The 14614-nt window shown below is 38.6% G+C and overlaps 1 protein-coding gene across 8 annotated transcripts in view; it reads right to left on the reverse strand.

Moving 5' to 3' along the window:
* Window positions 1-9544: 9544 nt before the first annotated feature.
* SSX2IP (SSX family member 2 interacting protein) overlaps window positions 9545-14614 on the reverse strand; it is a 47619-nt gene continuing 42549 nt past the window's right edge. For 4 of the 8 annotated variants that reach the window (XM_003892121.4, XM_017963069.2, XM_003892122.4 and 1 more), the window contains one exon: window positions 9928-13273. In XM_003892121.4, coding sequence (XP_003892170.1) covers window positions 13099-13273 — 175 coding nt within the window. In that variant the 3' untranslated portion in view covers window positions 9928-13098. Of the gene's footprint in view, window positions 13274-14614 lie in introns of all 8 variants that reach the window. The other 4 variants (XR_649921.4, XR_001906485.3, XR_649919.4 and 1 more) reach the window with 4 other exon arrangements.

Here is a 14614-nt window from a genome sequence, read left to right on the forward strand (position 1 = left end):
CCAGAACAATTCATTATCCCTATGTCAGGGGTCCCTAAGATCACCCTTAAGCTTGATGAACTCACATGAACTAGAAGGACTCACAGGACTCAGAAAAGCTGTTATACTTGTGGTCATGATTTATTACTGCAAAAGGATACAGATTAAAATCAGCAAAGGGGCAGGCACCTGAGCAAAGTCTTGGAGAAAGCAAGCACAAACTTTCAGGTATCTTCTCCCAGTGGAGTCACAGCAATATGTGACAATACATGTGAAGTGTTGCCACAGAAGTTCACCCAAGACTTGGTGCTCAGGGTTTTTTTATTGTTTTTATCGGGGGTCATCACATAGGTATGCAGTGCCTACCCAAGTGACTGATCTCAGCTACTCAGACTCCAGCCCACAGGCGAAAAAGGCATTCACCATAAATCACATTGTTAGGATAAACTTATCTAGTCACACTGGTACAGCTTGGCCCAAGGCCTCAGGAATGCAAAAGCACTCTTAGCAGGCAGAATGTGTAAGACTTAGAGGTCATTTTCCAGTCTTGAAGACAGACCTTTGCTGGGGTTAACACACAGGCAACCCAGGTCTGCTAACTAGACTATTTTCTGCTCAATCCCTTAAAGCTGTTCTTTGTAAGCCCTTTCATCCACTGCTATCTGAGCCGGAAATCAACCTAGATTATTTTACTTAACCCTGACATCCAATCAGAGTCTACCTGTAGGACCATGCCTTCCTCTCAGTCACTTCTTGCTTGGATTACTGCAACCTGGTCTCATCTCCATTTTGCTTTCTCTTCAGCAATACTCCATATGGAAATTAGAATTGTGATAAATGCTATGACAGAAGGATATGCAGTTAAGGCATTTGTAATAAATGCTTTAATAGAGGGATACGCACAATGCTATGACAAGAGAGAGAGGGAACACTCTGGGTCACAGTTGTGCTTGACCAAGCACATCACTAAGCCTTCAGGGTAAATTCAAAACTCCTTGAATCTGAGACCCTTTTAACCTGGCTCCTCTCTACCCCTCCCACTGGTTTCCCACACCCTTCACTTTGTTCATACAGAGCCATTTGTAATTTCCCTGAAGGTCACATGGTTCCACACCTCTGACCTTGTATGTTCTGTTCCCTCTATTTGTACTGTTCACTCTTCAATACTTAGCTCAAGCATCCTCTCTGACCTCCTATTCCGCAGGCTAAACATGTTTCTCCCCCTCTTCCCTGCCTCAGAGCCCTCCAAAACTTTTATTGAGCACTTATTCAACTGCCCTAAGTGGCCCATTGGCTTATTTCCTCTAGTAGTTTGTTAGTTTCTGAGGACAATGGCCAAGTCACCTTCCATGTTAGAATCCCAGCACCTAGCATAGCAATCCTAATAAGTACTCAATAAACATTTGCCGAATGAATAAAAGAAAGTTCAGTTCTGAGAGCAGAGTTGTGACTGCCTCCCTACAGAGTCAGGAAAAGCTTTACAGTTGTAAGAACCATTTAAGCTGATATTAAAGGAAAATAAAATTTCATCAATTTTTGATTTGTCTGTAACCAAAACTTTATTGAAAAACACCAAAATAGGAGATCACTGCCGTATACCTTACAAAATCAAACACACTTATCTTGGTAGATTAACCAGAATTACTGAATTTATGACAAGGCTTTCTGGGACATAACACAAATTCAGGATGTTGTGTGGATCATTAGTGTTGCTTTCTTCTAAGTGAACACTCTTCTGTGAGCTTAGTGTTTTGTCCTGTAGGCTGGCACAACACTGTTGAATAACCTACACAAAGATCCACTGTCTGAGTGTAACTGCCAAATTGGTTCATTTTGCCCACTGCCTATATAGAACCAATTTATCAAGACAGAAGCATTGCAACAGAGAAAGAGTTTAATTCACACAGAGCCAGCTGAACAGGATACTGGAGTCTTACTCAAATAGGCATCCCTGAAAATTTGGAGGCTAGGGTTTTTCAAGGATGGTTTGGCAGGCAAGGGAATGGGTACTGCTGATTGGTTGGGGCTGCAATCATAGAGGTGTGCAGAGTTTGCTTCTTGGTGGGGCCACAGGACTGGTTGGCAGGTCCAAGTGGAGCCATGGTAGTCAGAAATATAAAAGTCAGAAAAGACATCTCAAAAGACCAATCTTAAGTTCTACAATAGTAATGTTATCTGCAGGAGTAATTGGGGGAAGTTGCAAATCTTGTGACCTCCAGAAAAATGGCTAGTAATTGTTTAGGTCTACACCTTAGCAGAGTTCATGCTCTTGTCATCCACCTAACCTGGTGGTCTTTCATTTGCTTTACAAAGGTGGTTTAGTTTTGGGGAAGGGCTGTTAACATTTAAACTATAAATTTCTCCCAAAGTTAGCTTGGCCCAAACCCAGGAATGACTAAAGCAGACTGGAGCTTCAAGGCAAGATGGGAGTTGGTTAGATCAGATAGATCCCTTTCACTGTCATTGTTTTTTCATTGTTATTTTTGCAAAGATGATTTCATGGACATGGCTGAAAAACATCATAATCTTGTGGCAACTAGGACATGTTATATCCACAAAGTAAGAATTTGAACTTTTCACGGCCATTTCTTTTCCTTTTCCAAGGATGGATGCAGTAAGTCTCTAGCCAAAGGCATGTTGATCCTTTCTCAAGCTCAGCCCATCCAGACCTCTCAGGCAACACCCCTAGTGAGCAGCATGCAATCAGGCACTTGCAAGTTCATCAGATTCAGTAGAAAATGTGCTATAAAATGATTCCTGGTGTTCACATGCCTTCTTCACCACGTATTAGCTGTGTGGCGCTGGGCAATTTTACCTTTCTTTGCATTAGTTTTCTCATCTATAAAGTGAGTGTAACAATAGCTTCTGCATAGAGAGTTGTTAGGAAAAGTCAAATAAATGGCTTACTAAGGCTTAGTATTGTGCCTGGCACAGCAAGGGCTTGATGTATTTTTGATGGTTGTTTTCAATTTTTAAAGTTTCTGTCCCTCAAATAATACTTTGTTACAGATGTGTAGAATCAGGAAAGCTAGCATGGAATTTTGAGAGACTGTCAGCAGTCAGCATATGGTAAGCGGAGGGACAAAAGGCGCTCTTTTTCATCAACTCTGCTTTAATACAACACATATGTCCCTAAAAATCATGTTTTGCAGAATTATAGTAAAAATAACAGGACCTATGGGGAAAATGGAGTTAGGTGCACAGCAGTAAAAAATTTCATCAGGGCCGGGCTGGTGGCTCACGCCTGTAATCCCAGCACTCTAGGAGGCCGAGGCGGGTGGATCATGAGGTCAGGAGATCAAGACCATCCTGGCTAACACGGTGAAACCCTGTCTCTACTAAAAATACAAAAAAAATAGTCGGGTATGGTGGTGGGCACCTGTAGTCCCAGCTACTCGGGAGGCTGAGGCAGGAGAATGGCATGAACCCAGGAGGCGGACCTTGTAGTGAGCCGAGATGGTGCCACTGCACTCCAGCCTGAGGGACAGAGCAAGACTGCATCTCAAAAAAAATAATAATAATTCATCACTGACTCATTAAAAAATATGATCCTAATAAAAAATGGTAGCAGAGTTTTATACATGTTAAGTGGTTAAGAAATGCAAAAACAATACCACAAACATGATACTCTACCTTGAAAAAGACTGGAAGTTAGCTTGTGGAAGTAGGGGTTGGAAGGGTTGCAGCTTGTATGTTATGAAGTGGTAGAAGGAGAGTTGTCTAAAATCCCAGGGGAAAATTGTAACATCAGATAGGGATGAGTATTGTTTTTAATGTACATGGGAAACTGAGATAGATGGTGGTGTTAGTGGTGGTGAATATCCAAATTACTGATGGGCCTGCGGCAACCTAAATTCTTGCTTCCTCAGAAGAAAGAACTCGACAGAGGGGCTTAAGGCAGAAAAAGAGACTGAGGCAAGTTTCAGAGCAGAAGTGGAAGTTTATTAAAAAGCTTTAGAGCAGGAAAGAAAGGAAAGTACGCATGGAAGAGACACAAGCAGGTGACTTGAAGGATAAGTGCGACATCTGACCTTTTGACTTGGGGTTGAACATACTGGCATACTTCCAGGGTCTTGTGTCCCTTTTCCCATAATTCTTCCCTTAGGGTAGGCGCTCACACGCACAGTGCCCTCCTTGTGCTCGGGAGGTGAGCATGCACAGTGTGTTTAGGAAGTTGTATGCATGCTCACCTGAGGCTTTCTTCCCTCTTCTAGTGAAATGCCCCAGGGAGGCCATACTCTGCCATTTTGTCTCTTAATGCATATGTTAAAGCTCACTCACCTAATTCCTGAGATTTTATTGGAAGCTGATTACCAATTTCAAGTGTTTTTAATCTGGGAAATTGCCTCTCCCTGGTGCCTGCAATCAATTATCACGTTAGTGTGACAACCGTGAACCATCAGGAAACTGCCTCTTCTAGGCCTGGCTGCCAATGATCATTTTGAGAGAGGCAGTGTGGTAACTGCCATACCATCATCTGATGGTCGCCTGACCTCCTGGTGGGTGGTGGGGGAGCCCTCTCCTGCCCTGCTCATGCCTGACTACCTATCTACTGTAACAGTAGACATTTGAGATGTATATTTGTTTTGTGTGTTACTGTTTAGTTTGGATCAGCTGGGCAGCTTTCTGCATTCACTTAGTGTTTCTCACTAACAGAATCACACATAAGCTAAAACAAATTTTGCATTATGCTCAAATTGTTTCCTAATATGTCAACTGCATTGAGACAAACTTGTGCTTTTTTACATGGTGTTTATGAGTGTTATAGGAGAGCTGACTATATATTAGGTTAGACCACAACTTGATTCCATCTTTTAGAAACTGTACCTGAGGCACGAATTAAAGGAAGTACCTTTGTAGGGATTAGGGTTTGTGAACAAAAAAATATCTGAGATAGGTCTCAATTTAGAAAGTTTATTTTGCCAAAGTTAAGGAGAGGCCCATGACATAGCTTCAAGAGGTCCTGGTGACATGTGCCCAAAATGGTCTGGGTGTGACTTGCTTATACACTTTTTAAGAAGATGTAATATATCAATCAATACCTGTGAGATGTACATTGGTTCAATCTGGAAAGGTGGGACAACTTGAAGCAGTGGCTTCCAGGTTACAGGTAGATTAAAAATTTTTCTGATTGGCAATTTGTTGAATGAGTTACATTATGTTGTGTTATGTTATGTTATGTTATGTTATTTTTCAGATGGAGTCTCCCTCTGTCACCCAGGCTAGAGTGCAATGGAGCGATCTTGGCTCACTGCAACCTCTGCCTCCTGGGTTCAAGCGATTCTCCTGCCTCAGCCTCGTGAGTAGCTGAGATTATAGGCATGCACCACCACGCCCAGCTAATTTTTGCATTTTTTTTTAGTAGAGATGGGGTTTCACCATGGGTCAGGCTGGTCTCAAACTCCTGACATCATGATCCACCCGCCTCAGCCTCCCAAAGTGCTGGGATTACAGGTGTGAGCAACCGTGCCACCTGAATGAGTTATTATCTAAAGACTTAGAATCAATACAAAGGAATGTATGGGTTATGATGATAAGGGGCTGTGGAAACCAACGTTTTATCATAGAGCCTCCAGGTAACAGCCTTCAGGGAGCATAGATTGTAAATGTCTCTTGTAAGACTTAAAGTCTGTGTTGATATTAATGCTGGTTAGCTTTTCCTGAATTCCAAGAGGAAGGAGGGTATAATCAGGCATGTCTGATCCTTCCTTCCCATCATGGCCTGAACTAGTTTTTCAGGTTAACTTTGGAATGCCCTTGGCTGAGAGAAGGGGCCCATTCAAATAGTTGGGGGGGCTTAGGATTTTATTTTTGGTTTACAGGTTCAACAATCAAAACTCAAGTCAGAGTTCTGCTTACTTAGACAGGGCTTCCACTATACACAGGGTGACCATTTGTGCCAGTTTCCACTGTGGTACAGGCCTAATCATGAATAGCTCCCCATTTCAATATCAAAAGTTTCTCATTTAGATAACAATTTATAGTCACTCAAGCTATAATTAGTGAATCCCAGTTGTACAGTACTTGGGGGTCTGCAAAACAGAAGGCTACCAAGTCCAGAGAAAGATTGTTGAGTCAACAGGAATGTGCACCTCCAGATTTTGGGAAACCACACCACAAGCAACTGTGTCTCCGACGTACACCCCCTTCTGGCCCTCACTGCCAAGGCCAGAATTTGCCTCTGAGATTTACCATAGTCTTTTCGTTCCTTATCAAAGAATTTCAATTAAAAGCATTTATGAGGCCAGGTGCGGCGGCTCATGCCTGTAATCCCAGCACTTTGGGAGGCTGAGGCAGGCACATCACTTGAGGTCAGGACCACTCTGAGACCAGCCTCACCAACATGGAGAAACACTGTCTCTACTAAAAATACAAAAATTAGCTGGGCATGGTGGTGCATGCATGAAATCCCAGTTACTTGGGAGGCTGAGGCAGAGAATTGCTTGAACACGGGAGGCAGAAGTTGCAGTGAGCTGAGATCACACCACTGCACTCCAGCCTGGGCAACAGAGTGAGACTCTGCCTCAACAACAACGAAAAGCATTTATGAGTTGTTTCCTCAGATCTTTGCCCTTGATAAAAATGAAGACGAGTGCTTTGGAAATAAAAGGGCAATGTGATTTTTAAAACTCCAGTTAAACTTTTTCATGGTTTAAGATCAAAACAGTTTCTTTAGAACATATGTGCCAAGGCTTTATGTGTGGCTAGTTGTTGGATTTCTAGTTTTCTTTGGGGCATTAACACAGAATCTCAAAATTTATTTGTTTGGAAAAGTTTAGTTTCACTGATAATCTAATTTATAGAGATTTTCCTTATTTATTTATTTATTTATTTTTGAGATGAAGTCTCGCTCTTGTCCCCCAGGCTAGAGTGCAATGGCACGATCTCAGCTCACTGCAACCTCCCCCTGCCAGGTTCAAGCAATTCTCCTGCCTCAGTCTCCCGAGTAGCTGTGATTACAGGCACCTGCCACCATGCCTGGCTAATTTTTGTATTTTTTTCACCATGTTGGCCAGGCTGGTCTCGAACTCCTGACCTTAGGTGATCCACCTGCCTCGGCCTCCCAAAGTGCTGGGATTACAGCTGTGAGCCACCGCACCCAGTCTTCCTTATTATTTAATACCTCTTTGCTTAAAAGGAATAACATTACAAAATCAAATCAACTAGCTATCAAGGTAAAAGATTTTCAAGATAAAAGAAACTAAAAGTGGTTAGAAATTAAATTGATATTCCACAAAAGCTTTACACTCTTTTTGAAAATTGCATTTCATTGAGCCTCTTCACTAATTAAAAATGCAAAAGACAAGTTTAGTTTGAGATAATAATTCTGGGCTGAAAATTACAGAAGAAAAAAATCTCAAGGTAGGGTAAATAAATTACAGCATGTTATAGTCAAGTAAAAACTATACTTAGAGGTTAACAAAACCAGCCATAGTAGTCATGGCTAACCACTAGCAGTCTAAACCTAGGGAACTCAGTTGTCTGACCCTATGCCTGGCTGGGATGAACAATTCACCACCTCGGTTTAGACATCATATATAATAGAAAATTGGATCCAAAAAGCCAGAATGGAGGGTTCTTGTTATCAGTTTTAGGGTTCTAGGGAATATGCAAACGTTTACTTTTTTCTAATGAGTACACTGGGCTGGGGTATGGTTTGCTTTAACAGAGCACTGTCAACAGGAATTAAACTGTCATGACAGACCAGAAATAAGAAAATCTATCTAAATGCAGATGCAACAGGGAAACCAGAAAATATCCAGCTGCCCTACATCAGCTGTATTCCTTCTAAAACTGAGTAAAAATATTCACGTTCTTTAATTCTACTACTATATTTTTCATGATAAAATGTCTGCAAAAGGTGACTGAATCTTTTGGACAAAATGAGGTATTTCTGGTCACTGTGACTGTAGCCACAGTGGGACACGGCACACAAACTGCCAAGAGTGAACAAAATGGCAGGGCAGAAAAATACAGGCTGTCCAGAGGCGGTGGCTCACGTCTATAATCCCAACCCTTTGGGAGGCCAAGGGGGGCGTGGATCACTTGAGTCTGGGAGTTCAAGACCAGCCTGTTCAACATGGTGAGACCCCATCTCTATAAAAAAATACAAAAAACTTGCCAGGCACCACTGGTGGCACACACTTGTAGTCCCAGTTACTTGGGAGCCTGTGGTAGGAGGACTGCTTGAGCCCAGCAGAGCAAGGCTGCAGTGAGGCAAGACTGCACCACTGCACTCCAGCCTGGGTGACACTGTCACACACACACACAAATTGCAGGCGATCTAGATGTATCTTCAGATTACTCAATGGCCTTTTGAGTAACATAAACTACTAAAATAGCTATTTCAATGAAATCCTTAATACCTTAATTGCAAAAAGGTAGTGGTCCAACCCTGAATAGATTTGCCATGGTAACCAACCACAAAAAAAGGAGGCCAAGTCTTGCACATGCACCAAATGATCACTACTTTTGATGTAGATTATAGGTGGCAGCTAATGGGTGAAGAATTTCACTTAGAAAGCCCTCCAAGCAGGCACTGCAGCAGTGTGGGAAAAGGTGGAAATTTAGCAAACCTAAGATATGGGTTAAAGTCTGGTCTTATCACTTAATAGCAGTTATGTGACCTTGGGTTCATTATTTAACACTTGAGTCTGTTATCAACTCTAAAAATAGGAAGGTTAAGATTCCCTGACAGTTGAAAAATAAAAGTGTTTTGCGCACTGTAAGATATTTTAATAACTAAATGAGGGAAACTACCATTTGAACATTGAGAAACTTGTATTATAAAAAGGCTAGAATGTGTGAGAAGCTTTAAAATACATTCCTTCCAAAAATTAAAAATACTTGCTTTAATAATCAGCACTAAACCCCTTGCAGAGCAATGTGCATGGATGAAATATCTAGCATCAACTACATTCGGTAGCAGACTGTAAGTGCTCACCAAATAGCTACATGTTCTATCTATACCTCCAGTCTTGCTTGCAGTGAGGCTGTAGGTGGAAGGCATGTCTCTTTCAGGTCTGGCCCTTAAAAATATCCTACACCATCTGCTAGTCTGCGTGCTGTCTGATTTGGCAATGTTGGAGACCATGTGTTCCAGATGGCATAGCTAAAAATGGAGGATTGCCCAGTCCACACTGGACATTTCATGAGCATAAATTAAATTTATTAAGCCACACTGACTTAATGTTTAATTGTAGCATAACCTACTCTATCATGATACTCTATATGCAAGGAATTGAGATAGGGTTGGAAATACACATGCATAAGGATTCATGACAAGGTTCCTACCCTCTTGAGAAAGAAGAGCTTTAGGATTCTAACCCCAAATTCATAGTCCATTCACTCCAGTAAAGAAATGTGTTGTTTCATCAGTATTTCATATTTCTCATCAATAAATATTCTGTGCTGTTAAGCATTATATACTAGGTACATGTATTTCTGAAGCTCAAAGATATGAATGAGGTGGATCTTTATCAGGAGCTTCATGTTACTGACAGTACAGTACTTCCTGAGCTCTCAGCAATCCATTATTTGTAAATGTTCAAAAAAACCTCGATCATTTGATTTTATATAAATCAAATAATTTAATCAATATTCACCCACTCTAATTTATATCCAGCTTGAAAAACACTGTATATTTAGAGAAAGGATTAGAGTGACCAGTTTCATTATCCTTATCTGCATGGGCCAAATCTTTGGGAATGCTTTTTCTACTAGATAATACATGTTCTTGAGGAGAGAAAATCCTACGCTGCTTTGCAGGTCAACATTTTGATGGTAGAAAACAAAATCTAGCAAACAATCATCTATTACATAGTACTTCACAAAGGAAATACTGCTAAGACTTATAAATGGAAGCCTAGCCACGTTACTGTTAGGAAACGAATGTGGCCCTGGAGCAAACCCATCAGTCCATGTTTTATGAACAGATTGAATGTGTCATTGGCATCTACCATTGTTTATTACAATGTAGGTTTAATAGTTGGTCTTCCACTCAGCTCAGATTCTCAATAGCAGGCAGCATGCTTATCTGTCTTCGTATCTCCAAGGACTGGAAAGTAGTTGTAACCCTTGACATACAGTAGGTACTTCATAAATGCTTATCAAAAGACTGAAAAAGGACAAACATAGAGAAAAGTATATTTACTAGACTTCCATAATCCATACTTACTTAAAATCCAATCTAGAAATAACATGACTTATATTAGGCAATATACTTTGAAGACCTGTACAACAGCGTAATCACAGCAGGGTCTTGCTAACTCACAAGTGTGTTCCAGGCATACATGCTGCAAAAACCTCTCTCCTGGGGTCCCAGGGGCTTTCAAATGTTCCACCAGGGGCAGTCAAGACTAGATTAACGGTGCTCTCTTCATCATGCGCACGAAATGTTTTCCCATAACACCATATTATCACAAGTCTATGAACAATTCTGGTTCGCTAAGGTAAGCAATATAGAACTCTTTCCAAATAATAGTATTTCAATTATGCCACGTAAGTAAACAATTTGCTGTGAACTGTCCTGTGTTCTAATCATTTAATACATTGCTTCTATAAGAAAATACTATTTGTTAAATTTTAGTCATAATTTAATATCATTCTCATTATAGATTGCAGATGCAAATACTTCATAGTGAACAAAATGTTTATCTCAATTTTTCTTTCACATTTTTATGCTTTGAAAATTCAGAATGGATAAAAACAAATGAAGTACAAAATATTTCAGATTTACATAGTGATAAACAAGAAAGCGCTTAAGATTATCAGGAGGACTTACAAATGGAAGTATACTCTAGAACCATCATCTATCATGGCTAAATGTGAGATTAGCACAGCTGTATTATTTGTACATTGCAAACACCTAGAAAGAGATGGGAAACAAAATCTTAGCAGTTTTGTGTGTGGAGTCCTGGGTTTTTCAACAGATATCATTCCAACATTCTGAGATTAAAGTGACTGGGGATCGTTTTGGAGTTGGAATGTTTAACAAAAGTGATGTTGTTAGGTAAAATGTCCAACTTCTGGATCTATGCAGACATCAAAGGTGCAATGAGTCTGGCTTTCACTCTGCTGTTTCTTTCACACTTTAGATTTTAAAGTAAGTCTCAATGAATTTTTCTTTCCAATTTGAGAACTCACTTTAAAATGGAAACACGCAACGAAAAACAGATGCTGGTTTCCAGAACTCCACTGTCATAAAATACAATATTTGCTAAAGAGATTTAAAAATTAGAATGCTTATTTCTTGCAAAGTACACCATGGAAAACCCTGGGGGGAAAATTCTTGACAAATGTATCCATTAACTGCATTTAAAATTTCTGATTGCCTTTTTTGACCATGTTATTGCTAAACAGCAAAACAAACAAAAAAACAAAAACAAAAACAAAAGCAAAAACAAAAAAAGCCTACATCCCAGCTAGATTTCTTCCTTTAGAATATGGTAGTGTCTTCGATATTTTGTACCATGTGTAGTAGTTTAAATAGTAAAGAAGTGACCATGCATCAAGCTGAAGGTACTGAGTGACTAATGCTCAAGAGCTAGCTCTTTAAAACTATAAATATGGTTACTGTATTATGAGTATATCCACTAATGTCTCATAAGATACTCTTAATGATATCCTATCAGCCCTGAAAAAAATGGCTGCTGCTATGCAACTCCAAAGAGTTACATAGTTATGTATAGTGAATGGATAACACAAATAAGTGGCTTTTTTTGTTTTTTTGTTTTTTTAATAATATGAATTTAAAATAGCCACAAAGAGGGTGAGTGCATGTAAGTGGCTGAACTGCCAGTACAGGGGAAAGTAAATGGGCCTAAACTACGATACCTAGCAAGGACTGGATCTGTGCAGGCTTCTATGTACAGAGACAAGCAGGGTTAGGCACTTAAAGCTTTTTGATGAAAATCCTGGGAAAGAGCTGAGCCTACATTTATTATTATTACTATCAAAACAACAACATACTTTTCATGAAACATGCAATCAGAAACATTACAGAGACTGAAGAGAGCCTAAGAGTTTTCTGAAAATGAAATGACACATTTTTCCAGAGTATCATAATATCTCAATTATAAAATTTGATGGTTTTACATTATATTTCTTTAGTGGCAAATACTTCATTAAAAAATTATTAAAAAATTATTGACAATACAAAGCCCTAGTTAGTATACAGATATTACTATACTGGTACCCATCTCATAAGGAAAATATCATCATCTAGATATCTTAAATATCTTCTATCATCCAATATCTTAAACCAATTTCTTAAATTGTTTTATTCAAAGGTACTTTTGTTGTTTTGCCCCTATTCCTCTATCAATAGTCCTTTTAAAAATTATAATATCTTACATATACAAAATAAAAATCTAATGTCATAAAAATCTCAAAAATGTAATGTTAGTAGTGTTGATTATCTAAAGAACTCAGCTTCATGGAATAGCTTTCAATCTTTATTGCCCAGATGTATTAAAAAGAATTCTTAAATGTAATGCATCAATGGTCCTAATACATCTGTAAACAGAATACCACTAAAAAAATTTTACTGGCATGAAATACTATACTTATGGTTGTGTGAAACTTTTAAATCTTAAAGCCTCTTAACATAATCATGTATATCTATGTACAAAACATACATAAATTTCACTTTATTTAAAACATATGAAAGAGGTAATTTCAAATCACACTAAACATAATAAATATAGAACTTGCTTTGTTAAAAATCTACAGTATACATTCAAGTAAAGGCTAAACTTCCAATGCCAACTATATTTGAGACAAAATTAAACATTTACAATAATCAGTTTCCTAAAAGTGCTATTTTTAATACCTATACGAGGAAACTCATTCTAGTGCTTTTGTTTCCATCCAAACATCTATACATTCCTTTATTCACAGAACCAGATGCTTCTGTTACTAAAAATACATATCCAAAGCTTTTATATCCTTTTAAATAGATTTAAGATTTCAATTCTTTGGGGGAAGACGGGGAAGTCCAAACAAACAACTTAGACCATCTTAAGTTATTAGAGATAATTGACTTTATGACACACCCTGTTTCAACTTAGATGTGAAATTTGATGAATATGTTAATGAAAACAATTCCAGTCCACATGTCTAAGGTAAGTCATCTTTTTCTACATGAGAATTTGTGTAGGTCAAGGAGCATCCACTATAGCAACCTTCCTGTGATCCAGGTCTTGACGCCACACTCCATTTTTGATTTGTACATTCTCCTCCAACCTGATTTGGTTTAATTTCTTCAGGAGTCATATTCAGTACATTGATTGAACTGTTGGGAAAAGAAAGGCAGATCTTAGTGACTACCCTCTCCTTCTTTTATACTGTACACATGCCTGGATGTCTAGGGTCTCATTGCTTCCATGTCTTGTGCGAATTTACGTAAATTTGGAGGACACATGATCAAAAACAGTAAAAAGAAGTGTTTCAAAATGGCGTAATTTATCACTTTTATCTTATCTATTTATTTTATTTATCCCTTTAGTCTACTTTGATGCATGCTGCCAAGTGAAGTTTAAGGTAGAGAAGCTTAAAGTAGAGCTTAAGGGTTTTGAAAGCTAATATTCCAAATGTCCCCGTTTTTCTGCCACTATTACTTATCTCTTTATATCTTCTTTCTTTACATGTCCAATTGTTAAAGTATGCTTTCATCTATCCATTCAGACAGATACTTAATGAGTGCCTACAGAAGTGGCTAAAAGACCAGACTCTATAGCAAGATGGTTTTGGTTCAGTCAGCCTCAAAACAATAAATCTGGTTAAACAGTAACTTTAAAATCTATGCAGTTGAGCTAATGAATACTTTTTTATCAACTGAACATGTAATTTTTTTCACAAAAACTTTTCTAAATGTACATTTCTTGTGACTTTTGTTTAATAATTCAACCTCATAATGTGGCAATCTTAAAAAAAAATTAAGTTCAATTCTAAAAATCTAAGCCACACATCTAATTTAAAATTTTACTTGGAAAAAAAAAAAAAAAGGCTGGGAGCAGTGGCTCACACCTATAATCCTAGCACTTTAGGAGGCTGAGGCAGCCAAACTGCTTGAGCCCAGGAATTCAGGACTAGCCTGAGTAACATGGTGAAACCCTGTCTCTACAAAAACTTAGCTAGTAGTGGTGGTGCATGCCTAGTTTAATGATTTGTACAAGGGATTCTGATGACCAAATTACTATAAATTTATTTACCAACAATTACAGTAATTCGGTCATCAGAATCCCTTGCACAAATGATCAAACTAAGTTTTGTAAGTAACTTACGCACAAGTCTCCTTGCCTGGAATCTAAGGCACAGCCTTTATGTAAAATTCCATTCTACAGTGAAAGAACAATGAGGATGTTGTAGAAATTAGCTACAAATACTCCTAATTATTTTGTTGTAATATTAATATAAACCGAGATCCAAAATGCTTCGGGAGCAAGAGAACCAAGTTTATCAAATAATTTAAAATGTGAAGAACCATGTCAGGCTGCACAGCTTCTCTATTAGTCATAAAACTTTTTTCTGTTTGTTTTCCTCTTAGAGGCTAGTTAACAATGAATAGTTTAATTCCTTTAAGCTCCAAAATTATTTCTATGCCACTGATGTTGTTCAGTGGAGCACTCAGAAA

This window comes from Papio anubis, chromosome 1, assembly GCF_008728515.1.
Source record: "Papio anubis isolate 15944 chromosome 1, Panubis1.0, whole genome shotgun sequence".
NCBI classification, from domain to species: domain Eukaryota; kingdom Metazoa; phylum Chordata; class Mammalia; order Primates; family Cercopithecidae; genus Papio; species Papio anubis.